The sequence below is a fragment of the Littorina saxatilis genome, linkage group LG1, assembly GCF_037325665.1.
Source record: "Littorina saxatilis isolate snail1 linkage group LG1, US_GU_Lsax_2.0, whole genome shotgun sequence".
NCBI lineage: Eukaryota > Metazoa > Mollusca > Gastropoda > Littorinimorpha > Littorinidae > Littorina > Littorina saxatilis.
The window spans coordinates 94,109,235-94,124,581 of NC_090245.1; the positions used below are offsets into that span (position 1 = coordinate 94,109,235).

Consider the following 15,347-nt stretch of genomic DNA (forward strand, 5'->3'; position numbering starts at 1 on the left):
AGAGTGAATACCCTTGCTTTTCCTAAGACAAGCATTGGAGGGTCCAATCACTAGCGAGGGGTGTGTCAGAAATATGTGGACAGTTTGTTTGTTTTGCTTAACGCCCAGCCGACCACGAAGGGCCATATCAGGGCGGTGCTGCTTTGACATTTAACGTGCGCCACACACAAGACAGAAGTCGCAGCACAGGCTTCATGTCTCACCCAGTCACATTATTCTGACACCGGACCAACCAGTCCTAGCACTAACCCCATAATGCCAGACGCCAGGCGGAGCAGCCACTAGATTGCCAATTTTAAAGTCTTAGGTATGACCCGGCCGGGGTTCGAACCCACGACCTCCCGATCACGGGGCGGACGCCTTACCACTAGGCCAACCGTGCCGGTATATGTGGACAGAGGCACGTGTGAGTTTGTTTGTCCTGCTAAAAACAAACCCGACGAAGTTATTTCCGAGCATCGTATTTTTCATCTCGCCCGAGCTATACACAATATAAACGAGCTAGAGCGGTTCACGGTAGGCCATGGGGATGGCGAATTTCAGACATCGGCGTTATAAATTATCAAATAGGTGACGCACGGACAGACAAACGGGTAGCTCCGCCTTTTAGTCATATAATTTAAATTACCCTGAAAAAGCGACGTCAACGCTATTTTCAACTCTGAATGAAGACTGCGGCATTCCCGGTCTGACATTGTATAACGTCACTGGTATGAAATCCAAAATCAAAGAGACTGCCAACGTTCCAAAATTCAAATTCAAAAGACAGGAAAGGTACGTATATTGTTGGAACAAGATAAGATACGATTTGTGTAATGAGTGTTTGTCTGTGCCTTAAAAAGACCACTGTGTCGATACATTTGTTAACGTAACGTTTTGTTCTGCCAATAACTGAACGTTCCAGACTAAAATTAATCAATATTAATACTCACCAAATGCTGCTCGCTGTCAGACAGATAGCGTAACCCACGAGCGATAGTCTGAACATCCAGTGTCGAGTTCGATGGCTTCCCTTTTGACATCTCGGTATTTCACTGAGCAGAGTTATAACTGAGAAACAAACAATACCGATTGACGCAGTCAGCACCTGGATCTCCGGTACTACATAAAAGTACCAAAAAGGACACTTGCTCGGATCGGAGGTTGCAATTTGCTCTGACAGCAATTTGTAGCACATCACTTGTATTTTAGAAGAGGCGAAAAATATCGGCAGGGAAATCATCATTGCAAAGTAAAACAGACAACACACAGACCACCGGAAGTAATTCCAAAACTTCGCCTCCAGAACGTTCCTCACGACTGGATGTTTGAGAATGGGGATGGACTTTTCTGGTGCCAGCTCGTACAAAATCTCAAGCACGGACTTGTCGCCATGCCAGTCAGAGAGGCAGCCTCCTACCTTGCCATTTGACGTTCCGCTGTTTTCCCCAGGCTCGCCTGCGGGTGCAACCTGGTTCCTCAGTGCTTGTACGCTTTCTGGTTGCTTGTTGGCCGGACATGTTGCTGCTGAGTCAATCTCGGTGATGTCATATGAAGGGTGATCAAACATTCCATGATGCTCGTTCAAGTGACAGTATACACCTTTCAAATGAAAATGAACAAAGATGCAATTGCAAAATACATGAATTAAAGCGAAACAATACTTTACAAACCCAGCACAATTTTCCTGAATTTTAAAAACTCTTCTCTGACATGTTTTTTGTTTTGTTTTGCAGATCATGCATGTTGACATTGACCGTTTTGTCGGTTCTGTGCGACAACCAGCACGATTCTTTTATTCTTAAATGTGAGAACAACAAAATACACACACACACACACACACACACACACACACACACACACACACACACACGCGCGCGCGCGCAGACGCGCGCGCGCACGCACGCACGCACACTCACACACACACACACATACGTACGCGCGCACACACACACACACACACACACACACACACAGCGTACCTTTAATGTTCAAAATGAAATTGAATAGTTTGGCGTGACACAACCTAGCTGCCAGCTTCAATGGAGTGAATCCCATGTCGTCTTCGGTAAACCAAACTGCTCCGGGTGGTCCTGCAACCTAGATTAACACAATGTGTGCGTGTATGGAATTAGTCTCTTGGCCACCTCTCGTGTTCACTGTACAGATCAGAGCATTTCGTAACATAACATAACATGACATAACATGATATAACATACCATACCATGCCATACCATACCCTACCGTACCGTACCATATCATACCGTAATATACTATAAGGCCTACAAAAATAAATTGTCTGTTTCTGGTCACCCGACCGACCCTAAATTTCGGCGCCGACCCTAAACTTTTTTTTTCCAAACTCAAAATGTTTGGGTTTTTTTGTGGTAAAGGACAGGGTGAGAAAATGAACAACAAAAACGTGTGAAAACGAAAGTCCGCTGACGATTTGTAATTGTGTTGAGTGTCTTGTCTCTATGTATAGTGAATCCAGTCTCTTTGCGCGATTTTTAAAGTTAGTTTTATTGGTCTACATTTGGGGTAAAAAAATAATAAAATAAAAAAAATAATAAAAATCCCTACCTACCGACCCTATTTTTTTTAGCCATGTTACCAGAAACAGACAATTTTTTTTTTTTGGCCTAACACACCATACCATACCATAGCATACCATTACCATACCATACAATTACCATACCATACCTTACCATACCATACCATACCATACCATACCATACCATACCATACCATACTATAACATAACATTACATAACATAATTATCATAATGTAGCATATTATAGTATTGTTTGTTTGTTTGTTTGTTTGTACTATATTTAGTTGGCGGTGGTGGTGGTCGTGGTTGCTTTTAGTTGCTTCTGTCGTTCTATGTTTATTAATACTGTCTATCCTTATCTTGGTTGAGATAATTATGCGGAACAAGGCATACATGTTTGGGCTGATCGTCTTTTGATGTGTGTTTTTTTTCACGGCAAGAACTTTGACTTGGAAGCAAAATAGGAACAAGAAAGCAAATGAACTAACCAGCTTTTCAATGAATTCGTCGTGAAGGAATTCCATGATTTGTCGCAAGTCCTCTTCTTTTTCTGGATAGAAGTTGGAGTACCAAATAATCGAGTGGAGAACGTTGTCACCCCGGGAGTTTTTCTGTTTTAAATCTGCCTTGCACTCCTTCGCAAGTAGTAGTACCATCTCTCTGTCCATGGTCAGGGCCGCTATGGTCAATGGCAGCTGACCCACCATCGCCATGCCTTTAAACATCGAACCTGTATACTGAAATAAACACACACACACACACACACACACACACACACACACACACACACACACACACACACACACACGCACGCACGCACGGACGCACACACACACACACACACAAACACACACACACACACGGGACATGCTCAGTCGTTTTATGCTACACACCTTATAATTTCTTAAAAACATTCAATATATCCTATGTCTAAGAAGCCAAAGAACTTGAGCATACTTGATCTTATCAGCAAACAAAATAATTGTGTTAAATTGATAATGTTGCACTTGTTGGGTTTGTATTGCTTCGGTTTCGCTTTTATTGCTTTGTTTTGTTCTGAGGCATCTGACTAATTCTGATCTTTACCGTGTTTCATTATTTGTTGTGATTATGTCATCATTTAGCCTATGTTTGATAAAATTATTATGATTCGTATTTATAATTTGGTTTTATAAGCTTCCTTTAAGCCAAAACCTTAAAATAAAATATTGTCAAGAAAAACATCACTTTTTCATACTAACGCAGCAAGAACATCAACTTGTTCACATGATTGCAAAAGCAAAAAAACAAAAAAGCAAAAACAGCTGACTTACGCAAGTCGAAAGCAGTTTCTCCCGTTCTTCTATCGAGGCCAGCGCCATGACTCTTTTCACCGTCTCAGTGTCCCCATTACTTACTAAGGTGTGAAGCACCGTCAGACCTTTGAATGTTTCGGTGCATGTTTCGGTGCATGTTTCGGTGCGCGCCATTGTCAGCAGGTCTGGGAATCTCTCCACCAATTTCTCCAAAATTTCCGGATGTTTAGAGCAAACTGCGGCATTGTGCAGGATATCCATGACGATTCTTTCCCCGTCGTTAGTATTTTTCTCAAAGATTTCCAAGCTGTTACCGTCTAACTGTGATATAAGGCTGAGAGCCTCTTCCTTGTTTTCCTCAATGATTTCTGTTTTTAACTTGTCTACCAGATCAAGCTTGCTGTGCCGTTCTCTTGATTGAGAATGCCCGTCCATTGTCCTTTTGATTCAGTAGTAAGCTTGCCCCGGCGTGACACTCTCGTCTGAGTTCGACTTGCTTGGGATAAACAAGGCCCGCGACTGAAAATCAAGTTATGTTTATTAACACATGCACTGTTGAAAAACAAAAGAAATCGGTACTCACAAACACAAATACAGCACAGACAAAGTCGAATTTTCTCCTGTTGAGGCTTCTTCAGGACAACGAATTCACAAGAAAACGAAAAGCAGCAGCAAAAACAAAAGCAGCACACAACCGAAAAGGGGTTACAATATGGAGGGAAACATAAAGGAACACATGCAATGATAACTCCGGCGGCTGTGTACATGTCTCTTGCCTATTTTATTTAATCAAATATGTTCGTCATTCCCAGTCATTTATGCTTTTAACCTATTCAGATGCCTTAAAACAAACTCATTTAATCTGTCATTCAAGAGATCAGTTTGTCCATGCAGAAATGTCGCTTATTGAAACCACACTGAACACGCCAGAAATACATTAGAATAACTGTTTTAACCCTTAGTTATTCAAATTCTGAATTCCGTGCAGGATGAAAGGTAGTTTGTGCAGACGGTAGATTCGTCATTGTCTCTGTCTTTATGCTGGCTTTGTGCTAATGTTTCGTTACTGTCAGCAGTAAAATTAAGCATTTGCTAGTTTGCAAATTTTGATTCCTAAAATTCAACGGGTATCGTCAGCTGGCCGCATGCGTATAGTCACCAGCATTTACAAAAAGACTTGCATGATTAAAACATCCAGTCAATCTGTCGGCTAAAAGATCAATACTGAAAAGTCTTTCAGTCAGTGAAGTTGGTGAGCGAATGAAAAAATGAAGAAAGAAAAAAAGAACACGTCGCCAAATGTCAATATAGACAGTCTGTGAATCAGTGAAAAGAATAAATGAACAAGCATAAATGGCTCAGTTTTCCATTGCGAGAGTGCCGTAACCAGCCCCAAGCGCTTTACAAATACATGAACGCGAACATTGAATGAAATAGACGGGTAAGGGGTGAGGGGTGAATTTTCAAAACACATGTACCAGCTTGTACTTAATTCTGCACTTCACTGAAAGACCAGTGCAGGTTGGTGAAGGGAATGACAGGGTCTTTCTTGGTTTTCTGGAGAATTAGCACAGCGGCACTATTCTGAACTCAATGAACTCTATTAAGCATTTCAATGGAGAGGCCCGCAATGAATAACTTGTAGAAGTCAAGACAACTTAAGCGTTAGAAAGGAAACAAGTTAGAAAACCAACGAAGACATGAAAAGAAAGTCACTTGAAAATTAGAGAGATAGATAGATAGTAAGAGAGAGAGAGAATGGAGGAGGAGAGAGGGAAAGGAGAGAGAAGAGAGAGGACAATGACAATGACAATGACAATTCTTTATTTTACGAGGGTAACAGAATAAGCATAGGTATACTTTTTTGCATCTGGCCCTCGCCCTAAAGAGGGACTAAATCTACTATAATAACTAATGTCACACGCTTTCCTTCTTTACCACTACTAAAGCAAACGTGTGCAAGATATATAGGTTACACACTCCGAGTTCTGATTATCTTGGATATTTTCCCGAGGGTCGATTTTCATGTATTACCGAGCCTTTGGCGAGGTAATACATGAAAATCGACCCGAGGGAAAATATGCAAGATATTCAGGACGAGGTGTGTAAGCTATTTATCCCATTACTCCGACGTTTTCATTAAAAACACTTACTTTTTTCACTAAAACCTGCCCGTGCCTGTTTTCAGCTTGCCAAAAGCCTCCGCAGTCGAAATTCATGTCAATGAATTCATGCGCAAAGCTAGTTCCCATTTGTCAGCATAATGGACGGCGTCATTCGACTTGTATGTGGACATTTAGTCATTCATATTGCTTATAAAAAGGTCTGCTATCTGCTTTTACATTTTGAAAGTCATTTTAAAATATCCCTGTGTATATTTGACATCGGCTTTCGTTATACTCAATTCGGCATACCGGGTTTATATTTTTACCAGAATTGCGCACGATAATGGCAGCGCAACAAATTCAGTTCGGGCCGTGCTGGTTTGATCGTTGACCCAAGTCAGTTCGCATGCAGTGTTACTGTTTGTCAGTCGGGGATAGAAATGTTGGCTGTCATCGCGCTGTTCTGTTTTGGTTTTCACACGTGGATCACTTACATATTCAGTCGTCGGGTTTAGGTGAGCCAAAGCTTCAATACTTCGCCTGTTGTAGACGTTAAACAATAAAGCTTGGAAGTTGTATGTCGGCACTGAGAGTCGGTCGCGGTACATCGCTTTCTACTTTGTCCCGGTCTTGAGTTTGAACACCTAAGGTTGGATACATCTAACACCTCACATCCTCTTCTCTTCCCCATATATATCTTAACTGTATCTCCAACTTCTTTTCGTCTTCTTCTTTTCATTTTGGTGCCACTCCCTCATTTGTCGCTGAACCCCGCAGTTGACTCGACTCGGATTCACACAAGCCCGTCTGGCAGACGACAGTTCGAACAGTCTTGAACAGCACGGTTGCAAGCAGATTCAGCTATCAATCGAAGCAATACACTTAAAGCCAAAGCAAATAACCAAATGAGAAAACCTAACGTTTGATTTGACTTCATGGTGAGTCTTCTGATAATTTTTTTGGCGTTGGAATGGATCTCAACGGGTTCCCAGCTACGACAACTTTTCCAGAGTTATGCACCGCAGGCATGCCTTTGACAATCGATGTCAGTTTCAGATTGAGTTTTCCAACTACCAGGTGACTGGGTTGTGTTTTGATTGCGCGCGCTCTCTCTCTCTCTCTCTCTCTCTCTCTCTCTCTCTCTCTCGTTTATGTGTAGATGGCTGTCTGTGTAAAAATTAGGGAGTATCGTCCCTTGATCCCACTCGCGATACTCGTTGAACATGCCTTTGACCATGCAGTCGCTTCAGCCAGCGAAATATCTCGACTCCGCTCTTTAAATCCATGCAGAATGTGCGTATCGTATGAAGTATTCTTTATTTTCTCAATATTGACACATGTAGGCCTCTACCTATACGTGATATTGACTTTGACACCACAAAATATTTCAGTCGTATGTGGAAAAAAGTAGTCCATCTGTAAACAATGAATATGCAGATGACCTCTATAAATTATTCAATTGTACTCTGAAATCAAAGACAATGACCAATGACAGTTGAGATCGAAACTCGGTTGTGATGGGATATCCATATATGGTTGTGATGGAATATTCAGAATAATCACCTCCTCAGCTAACAGAGACAAAGAGGCAGGTCATGGGATAATGTATGTTACACGCTTTGATGCCGAAATCAATTATTTTGATTATGCATTTATTTCTGAAAATGTTTACCTTCACATACAATTCAGTCACTACCTTAAACACTTATGTTTTCAATATTCATTTCAAATGATCACAAAAGTAGTAAAATGGGTATCAAAGTGTTGTTAAATTTTGTTGCGTATTCTGAATAGTGTGCCAACAGGCCTTGGTCAGTCAAGCACGTTTTATCTGTGTACTAAGTGTTTGACGGAAAAAGAATAACACCAACCCCGTTCTCCTGTATATAACGGAAAGCCACATTTTCTTCTTCATTCAATTTCTGTTTTCAAAAGCTTCGTCCACTTACACGACAAGCTCCCTTTACCATGCTTCAATTAAGAACCCTGAATACGAAAGGTCAAAACAAAACAATAGGTACTACTTTCACTATCGTCGTCTGCAACGAAAACCGAAAATGGCGAAACGCTTTGCTACGTACACAGAGGACGAAATTTCAAAGAAAAGATCGAACCTTACACCTGTGACTAGGAAAAGTTGCATAGACAGTTCCGTGCGGATATCACCACGTATCCTCGTACATCCGATGCTCAGGACCTACAGATAGGTGACGCTTTGGCGATTGAGGCTTCGTCTTCAGCTCTAACACGCACGCAGACAGTCAGGCAGGTCTAATCTGCAGGTTTTGATTTAGAAACACTCGAATGTTACTTCGACGATATAAACAAACCAAAAGTCAAAAGTGTGCCCCAAATTCGGAAAATATTATTTCAAAACGGCACTGTAAAAACCATCAACATCACTGTGAGAAAATAAACAATACAAACATTTCGGGTGGACTTTCCCACGACCTGACCTACAAAAAATCCTCCGTGTTCGTTCGCGCTTTGCATTCAATCTGTGTTAGTGCGCTTGTGTGTTTGTGTGTTTAGCTTTCGTTGGTATGTGCTGTTTGGTTCAAAATAAGTTTATCTTTTTTCATTGAAAGATTCAGAAACGTTGGTTGATACTTTGTTGAATGCATTCAACCAGAAAAGACACGAAACGCATTGAATCTATCTTCTGCGCGCATGCGTGTGTAGGGTATGTGTAAAAGGGCAATTGTGTTTTTCAGTCTTGTTTTGTGCCTGTTATTTCGTCCCCCAAAACTCATTTCTGTCTTTCTATGCCTATGCTGTGAGACATAATCGCTATTACGAGTTAGTCGTGTGACAGAGAGTTTTCTTGCACACTCGACTGCTGCTGTCTCACTTCGGCTACGCCGTCGTGAGACATCTACAGTCTCGTGTGCAAGAAAACTCTATATTGCTATTTCATATGTTACGTGGATTTCCATTGGTCAATTGGGCAAAATTGAGCTCAGTGCAAAAGTGATATCGACGACATTTCCGTCGATATCAGTTTTGATATCGACGACCTCTTTATTGCTTCCCCACTTCAAAAACAAAAACACCTAAATTTAAAAACAAACAAAAATATATGAAAATGTAATTATCCCAGAATTTAGTTGAGTGACTAAAGACTAAAGACTTTTTGAAAGAAAAGACATTTTGAAATACTGAAAAGTACAAGAAAAGCGTGAACAAAAAGAAATAATAATCAGAGGGAGGGATATGGAACAGCCAAAACTGAGACAAATACTTTTGTAATTTCTTTACAGTAAATACAAAATGTCCAGAGAATTAGCAATATATCTAACATTGACTGACTGTGTGATGATATCTTCTGCTATTGGTCTGTCTCCGGTCTCGATTTTGATATCACTGTCTCAACAGACCATAGCAGAAGATATCATCACACAGTCCGTCAATATTGGGTACTGTCACACGACTAACTCGTAATAACGGGTACTACTACATAAATACATAATTAGTGAAATAGCATAAGTTTATGTACATAAGCGCGTTATATTGAAACATTGTAGTTCATACATATTTATGACTAGGTGCAAATCAAATTAAAGTCAGAATACTATGCAATAGTACATCAACGAGAGAGAGAGAGAGCGAGAGGAGATAGAGAGAGAGTGAGGAGAGAGAGAGAGAGTGAGAGGAGAGAGAGAGGGTGAGAGGAGAGGGGAGAGAGGAAAGAAAGACAAAGAGACAGACTCACAGACAGACAGACAGACAGACAGACAGACAGACAGACAGTTGCTTTGAAAATGTATGTGCACAGACATGGTGGAGGTCAGTTCTTCTGTCTACACAGGAGGATGTCCGCTTTTGACTGGTTGTCACTGTGGCCTTTGGGGGCTACTCCGACATTGTCCTGTTTCCTGGCCTTGATGAACCGCCAGAATGGCTTGGTGTCGTTCCTATCTAGCCCTTCTTGGATGGTGCCGTTGATGTACTTCCACTCAGCTCGGCGTAACTCTCTTTTGCAGTGTTTTTGGAATCGGCGGTAAGGGGACCAGTTGTTGGAGGATCTCGCTCGGTGGAAGAGGCGTTTCTTGCGTTTCAGCATACGTTTCAGAGGGACGGTTAGCCAGGGTAGGGTCTGCGATGGTTTTAGTGTAAAGGTTGGGATGTTGGTTTCCATGGTGTTCAGAAGTAGGTTCTTGAATGTGGACCATAGGGTGTCGACGTCTTTTCCCTCCTTGTGTTCATCAGCCACTGGTTGGGCGGCGCTGGCAAGGTCACTTCTCATCTGGTCCCAGTTAGCCTTCTTGAACTTGTAGCATTTACGGGGCTTCTGGCGCGTTATCTGTGGCCGGGCGTCAAAGTCCGCAGCGACAATGTCATGGTCTGAGACGCCAGGTATGCTGGCAGTCGATTTCACGAGGGTGGGGTTGGAGGTGAACACAAGGTCTAGTAGGTTGGGGCCTTGGGTGGGGGTGTGGTGTACTTGGGTGAGGAGTGCGTTTGATGTGATGTTAATGAGGTGCTCTTGTATCTCGTTGTCTTTCCCTGAGGAGTGGGCGGTGTGCGTCGTCCAGTTGATGTCTGGGCAATTGAAGTCTCCGGCAAGGATGACCTCTCGCTGTTTTCTGCCGTCTTCAGTCAGCCTGTTCAGGGACTTCTGGAGTTCGTCCAGGTCACGTTGATTCCGTTCGGGCGTAGAATTAAGAATGCTCCCACATGCAGGTCTTTGCGGTTCTTCAACTTGACCTTGACCCACTCCAGTTCACAGTCGGTGAATAGCTGGTTGATTGAACTGAATTGAAATATGGCGTGCACACGTGCCATGCAAGTGCATGATCAATGGAGAGTTTATAGAGCTTGGTGTGTTACGGTGCAGGCAACAGCCAAACAAACGAGCGTCACTAGTTACCACACTGACTAGACAATACTATGCTCTACATCCACTGAAAACTTGACTGAAAGAGTTGTCGACCTCTTTTTCCCAACACATTTGAAGTCGCTGGTATTCTTCTGTGCTGCATGGTGTGGGTTGTGGGTGGGGGAGGAAAAGAAAATGCATGTCAGTGCTGGCTGGCACATGAACCAAAACAACAATGCAGTTTTGAAGCTTCGATACACGTGCAACAAAATAAGCGCGCTGTTCGGGTCAAAGGTTGCTTAATTCGAATTAAGCTGTTGTTTTATTAGTTCAACCATTTCACTGATTGACAGATTGTCCATAACGAAAGTTGGTAATACGAGCGTAAGTACTTGGCTGTTATTTTCATTCCCTCACTCGCTTCGCTGACTGGCCTACTCTTAGATTTCTATCTTTTAGGCAAACGATTTAAAGGCACAGTAAGCCTCCCGCAAACCTTCACAGACACTATCAGGCTTTTACACACAGTACAAACACCCTTCCATTTGAACGCTCACCGAACGGGAACATCCTAGGTGGCCTACGTAAAGAGCGAGCAATTTTCAAAGAATTAATGTTGCGGATTGTCTCCTCACACATACGGACCGTGGTGCGTTTTGGCGCTAGACCTAACTTTTAAAATCTAAATAATTAATTGACAGCTTGTTACACAAACATGCTTAAATCATACAAGAATTATTTGTTCTTCAAGACAAGATCAGTACATTTCGAAGTTTTGAAAGTTTGAAAAAAGAAAAGCCTGGAAGCAGGGTCACGCAAGGTCGTGGTTCTCGTAGCAGACGACGGTTATGCCTATCGCCAGTTCCTCTGAACAGTCAAAAGCCATCGCTGGAGTTCTTGTGAACCACAGCCGTTTGTTTCGTGCATAGTCAGAGGTACATAATAACGTGCAATTGCAGATAAGCTCACAGCGAAGTACAAACTGACAACAACATTGTGAACAAGAAATTCCTCCGAGGTAGAAAAAACACCCCCGTCCTTAGCATTCTCACTGCCACCAACTGAGCAGGCACTGCTAACAAGTGTGGTTATTTCCCTTTGACCATTAAAATGTCCCTCTATAAGTCCTTGTAGAATCTTAATCCACCAATAACTCCCTAACCGTGTGTTTGACTGGTCCCAATTTTTGTAAGGACCGTCTCCGGAATGTATAGAACCTGTTCACCAAGTTTGGTGACGATCGGTCTGTTCATTCTTGAGATCTATATGCGAACACAAACAAACAAACAAACAAACACATCGAGCGAATCCTATACACACCCCTATACCGGGGGTGTAAAAAGGGAAACTGGATCACACGGGTTCACGATGGCTCAGGGGTAAGATAAACCACGCAAAAATAAATTCTTTGAAAATTGTTCGCTCTTTACGGAGGGCACCTAGGATGTTCTCAATCGGTGAGTGTTTAAATGAAAGGGTGTTTGTACTGTGTGTAAAAGCCTGACCGTATCTGTGATGGTTTACGGGAGGCTTACTGTGCCTTTAATGTCTAAATACGCTTTATGCGACTTGTTCTTTATTCCTTTCTTCGAGAGTCCAGGCCGGGCTGACACACAGACATACATCGGGATATAATGGCTTATATCGACGTGAAAACAGCGAAGAAGATGATCTTATAGTGTCTCGCAAGTGTCAGTTTTCACTGTACACAGCAGATTTTATTCCTACGTGTTGTATTCGTGAGTCAACGTAAATATTTTATAAACTGCTGTACAGCACAGTGCTGAGAAAAACATGGGACTGTCGAACAGCAACGATCGCTCGTCTTCTGCATTTCAACACTGTCAAAAGAAATGCCTTCAATGCACCCACTACCGTCTTTGTACTGTATGAAACTGACAGCCGGCCGTGCGTTCAAGCCTGCGCATACTGCACGCTGTACAGTCTAGAGAAACTTTGAGCTGGGGTGGGTTTTTTTTTAATGTTCTCTTCCTTCCCCCCCCCCCCCCCCCCCCCCCCCCCCCCCCCCCCCCCCCAAGACGAGTCCGTGCAGATTTCTTAAATCGTGCTGAGTTTTTTCAAGTGTATACAACAAGTGAAAAGTAAATAAAGGTTGTATTCATGTGTCTGTGTATACACACAGAAATGTAGTGTGTTCATTTGTAGAGCATGAAAATCATAAAAAATAAAATCAGCAAATCAATCAATCAATCAATATGAAGCTTATATAGCGCGTATTCCGTGGGTACAGTTCTAAGCGCTTGTGTGCAAATGTGTGTTGCCGTACAGGTGCAGTAATCCTGGCAACACTTCACTGTTCGCAAGATCCATTCTGAACATGCGACTATTATGTGGTACCCACCTTCCCACCCTACTATAAAAAATACTTCTACGTGTACTACATAAATACATAATTAGTGAAATAGCATAAGTTTATGTACGCGCATTATATAGAAACATTGTAGTTCATAAAATGTTTGTGACCAGGTGCAAATCAAATTAAAGTCAGAATACTATGCAATAGTACATCAACGAGAGAGAGAGTGAGAGAGAGAGAGAGAGAGAGAGAGAGAGAGAGAGAGAGAGAGAGAAAGAGAGAGAGAGAGAGAGAGAGTGAGAGGAGAGAGAGAGAGCGTGAGAGGAGAGAGAGAGTGTGAGAGGAGAGAGAGAGAGTGAGAGGAGAGGGGAGAGAGGAACGAAAGACAAAGACACATATGCACAGACAGACAGACAGACAGACACCACAGACAGAGAGTTGATTTATAAATGTGTGTGCACAGACATGGTGGAGGTCAGTTCTTCTGTCTACACGCGTATGTGTGAGTATGTGGCCAACACCTTCCAGAAGAATTGTCCTGTGATAAATAGCAAACTCAAATCTAGTTTGTTTGTTTGTTTGTTTGTTTGTTTGCTTAACGCCCAGCCGACCACGAAGGGCCATATCAGGGCGGTGCTGCTTTGACATATAACGTGCGCCACACACAAGACAGAAGTCGCAGCACAGGCTTCATGTCTCACCCAGTCACATTATTCTGACACCGGACCAACCAGTCCTTGCACTAACCCCATAATGCCAGACGCCAGGCGGAGCAGCCACTAGATTGCCAATTTTAAAGTCTTAGGTATGACCCGGCCGGGGTTCGAACCCACGACCTCCCGATCACGGGGCGGACGCCTTACCACTAGGCCAACCGTGCCGGTAAACTCAAATCTAGAGATTTGTTCATAGACTATGTTCGGAAATAACGTGTATGGGTTGTGAAAGAGTACTTTTAGTGAGTCAAATTTTTCCATGTGACATTATAGGCCGGTCAATAGTGAGTGACGTGTCTGAAACACGCGGACAAGGAACGTAGCAAGCTTGCCTCAATGAAAGCAAGAGTATTCACTCTTTCACAACCCATACAAACCCGACAGAGTTATTTCCTGAATTCCTCTGTTCTTCCTGCCTTTCCTCTAGACTGTCAGCGCTATTTTTACATTTAGTCAAGTTTTGATTTGCATTTCATATCATATCAAAAAAACACATTTACATGGTAAGGAAGAGCACACTTACCTACGTCCTATCGGCAACTGAATAAATGTTATCGCCAGAGAAAAAAACAGCAACAGAATAATTGTATGCACAAAATGTACCAAGATCTATAAATACCTGTTTTATGCACTAGCGTATATGATTGTTTCACCCTCAGACGGCGTCGTATAGGCAGAAATATATGGTGGATTGAACTGAAATAAGGCCCCCCCCAAAAATAGGTCTGTTTACGGTAACCCGACCGACCCTAGTTTTTTTCGCGCGACCCTAGACTTTTTTTTTTTTTGGCATTTGGGAAAAAAAATAAAATAACGTAAAAATATGGTTTTTTGGAGAAGAAATAAAAAAATAAAAAAATCCCGACCTACCGACCCTATTTTTGTTGCCTATGTTACCGTAAACAGACTATTTTTTTTTGGCCTAAGGCGTGCACACGTGCCATGCAAGTGCATGATCAATGGGGAACTTCGTATGCGTGTGGTCAGCGCAATGTTACACAAGAAAAATGGTTGATTAAAAATCAACATGGCAGAAGCAATGTTTTCATTAAAAGAAGCGGTATTGTAGGGGCACAAGTTACATGTGTTGCAGAGTATTTAAAAATAAAAACATAATATTTCAGCATAAAAACATGAATATTAGCCAAGTGGATAAATTGATTACTTCTGTATCACACTAGTTTTACTGCTACAGCAGTCCCTCTCATGAACGGACACCCTAGGGCCAGTGCAAACCTGTCCGTACATTGCAGGTGGCCGGTCACGGGAGAGGTCCCCCCCCCCCCCCCCCCATCACACACAGTCAGACACACTGACGGACTGAATGAGTCTTTGCTACCGGTGAACGAGCTCTACTTGTACTAAAACAATAAGGTCAAACTACTCCAACTAATAACTGAAAGGAAAAAAAAACCTGTCCTGTAAAAATGACGTTAAATCAACGGTGTCAGAAAAAGAGAGATAAAAGAAATCCTCAAATTCCTGAGGATACAGGCACCCCATGAAAGCAGCCACGAACATACTCAAAGGGGCACACATGCTTGTGCAGATGCTTTGCAAA

General features: G+C 42.4%; 1 protein-coding gene across 1 annotated transcript in view; it reads right to left on the reverse strand.

The window, feature by feature from the left end:
• LOC138946038 (transient receptor potential cation channel subfamily V member 5-like) overlaps positions 1–14,494 on the reverse strand; it is an 18,386-nt gene extending 3,892 nt beyond the window's left edge. The window contains exons 1-5 of the mRNA XM_070317565.1: positions 14,406–14,494; positions 3,848–4,348; positions 3,023–3,271; positions 1,962–2,079; positions 933–1,581 (exon numbers count right to left, since the gene is read on the reverse strand). Of these exons, the coding sequence (XP_070173666.1) occupies positions 933–1,581; positions 1,962–2,079; positions 3,023–3,271; positions 3,848–4,264 (1,433 nt within the window). The 5' untranslated portion in view covers positions 4,265–4,348; positions 14,406–14,494. The remainder of the gene's footprint in view (positions 1–932; positions 1,582–1,961; positions 2,080–3,022; positions 3,272–3,847; positions 4,349–14,405) is intronic.
• Positions 14,495–15,347: the final 853 nt, after the last annotated feature.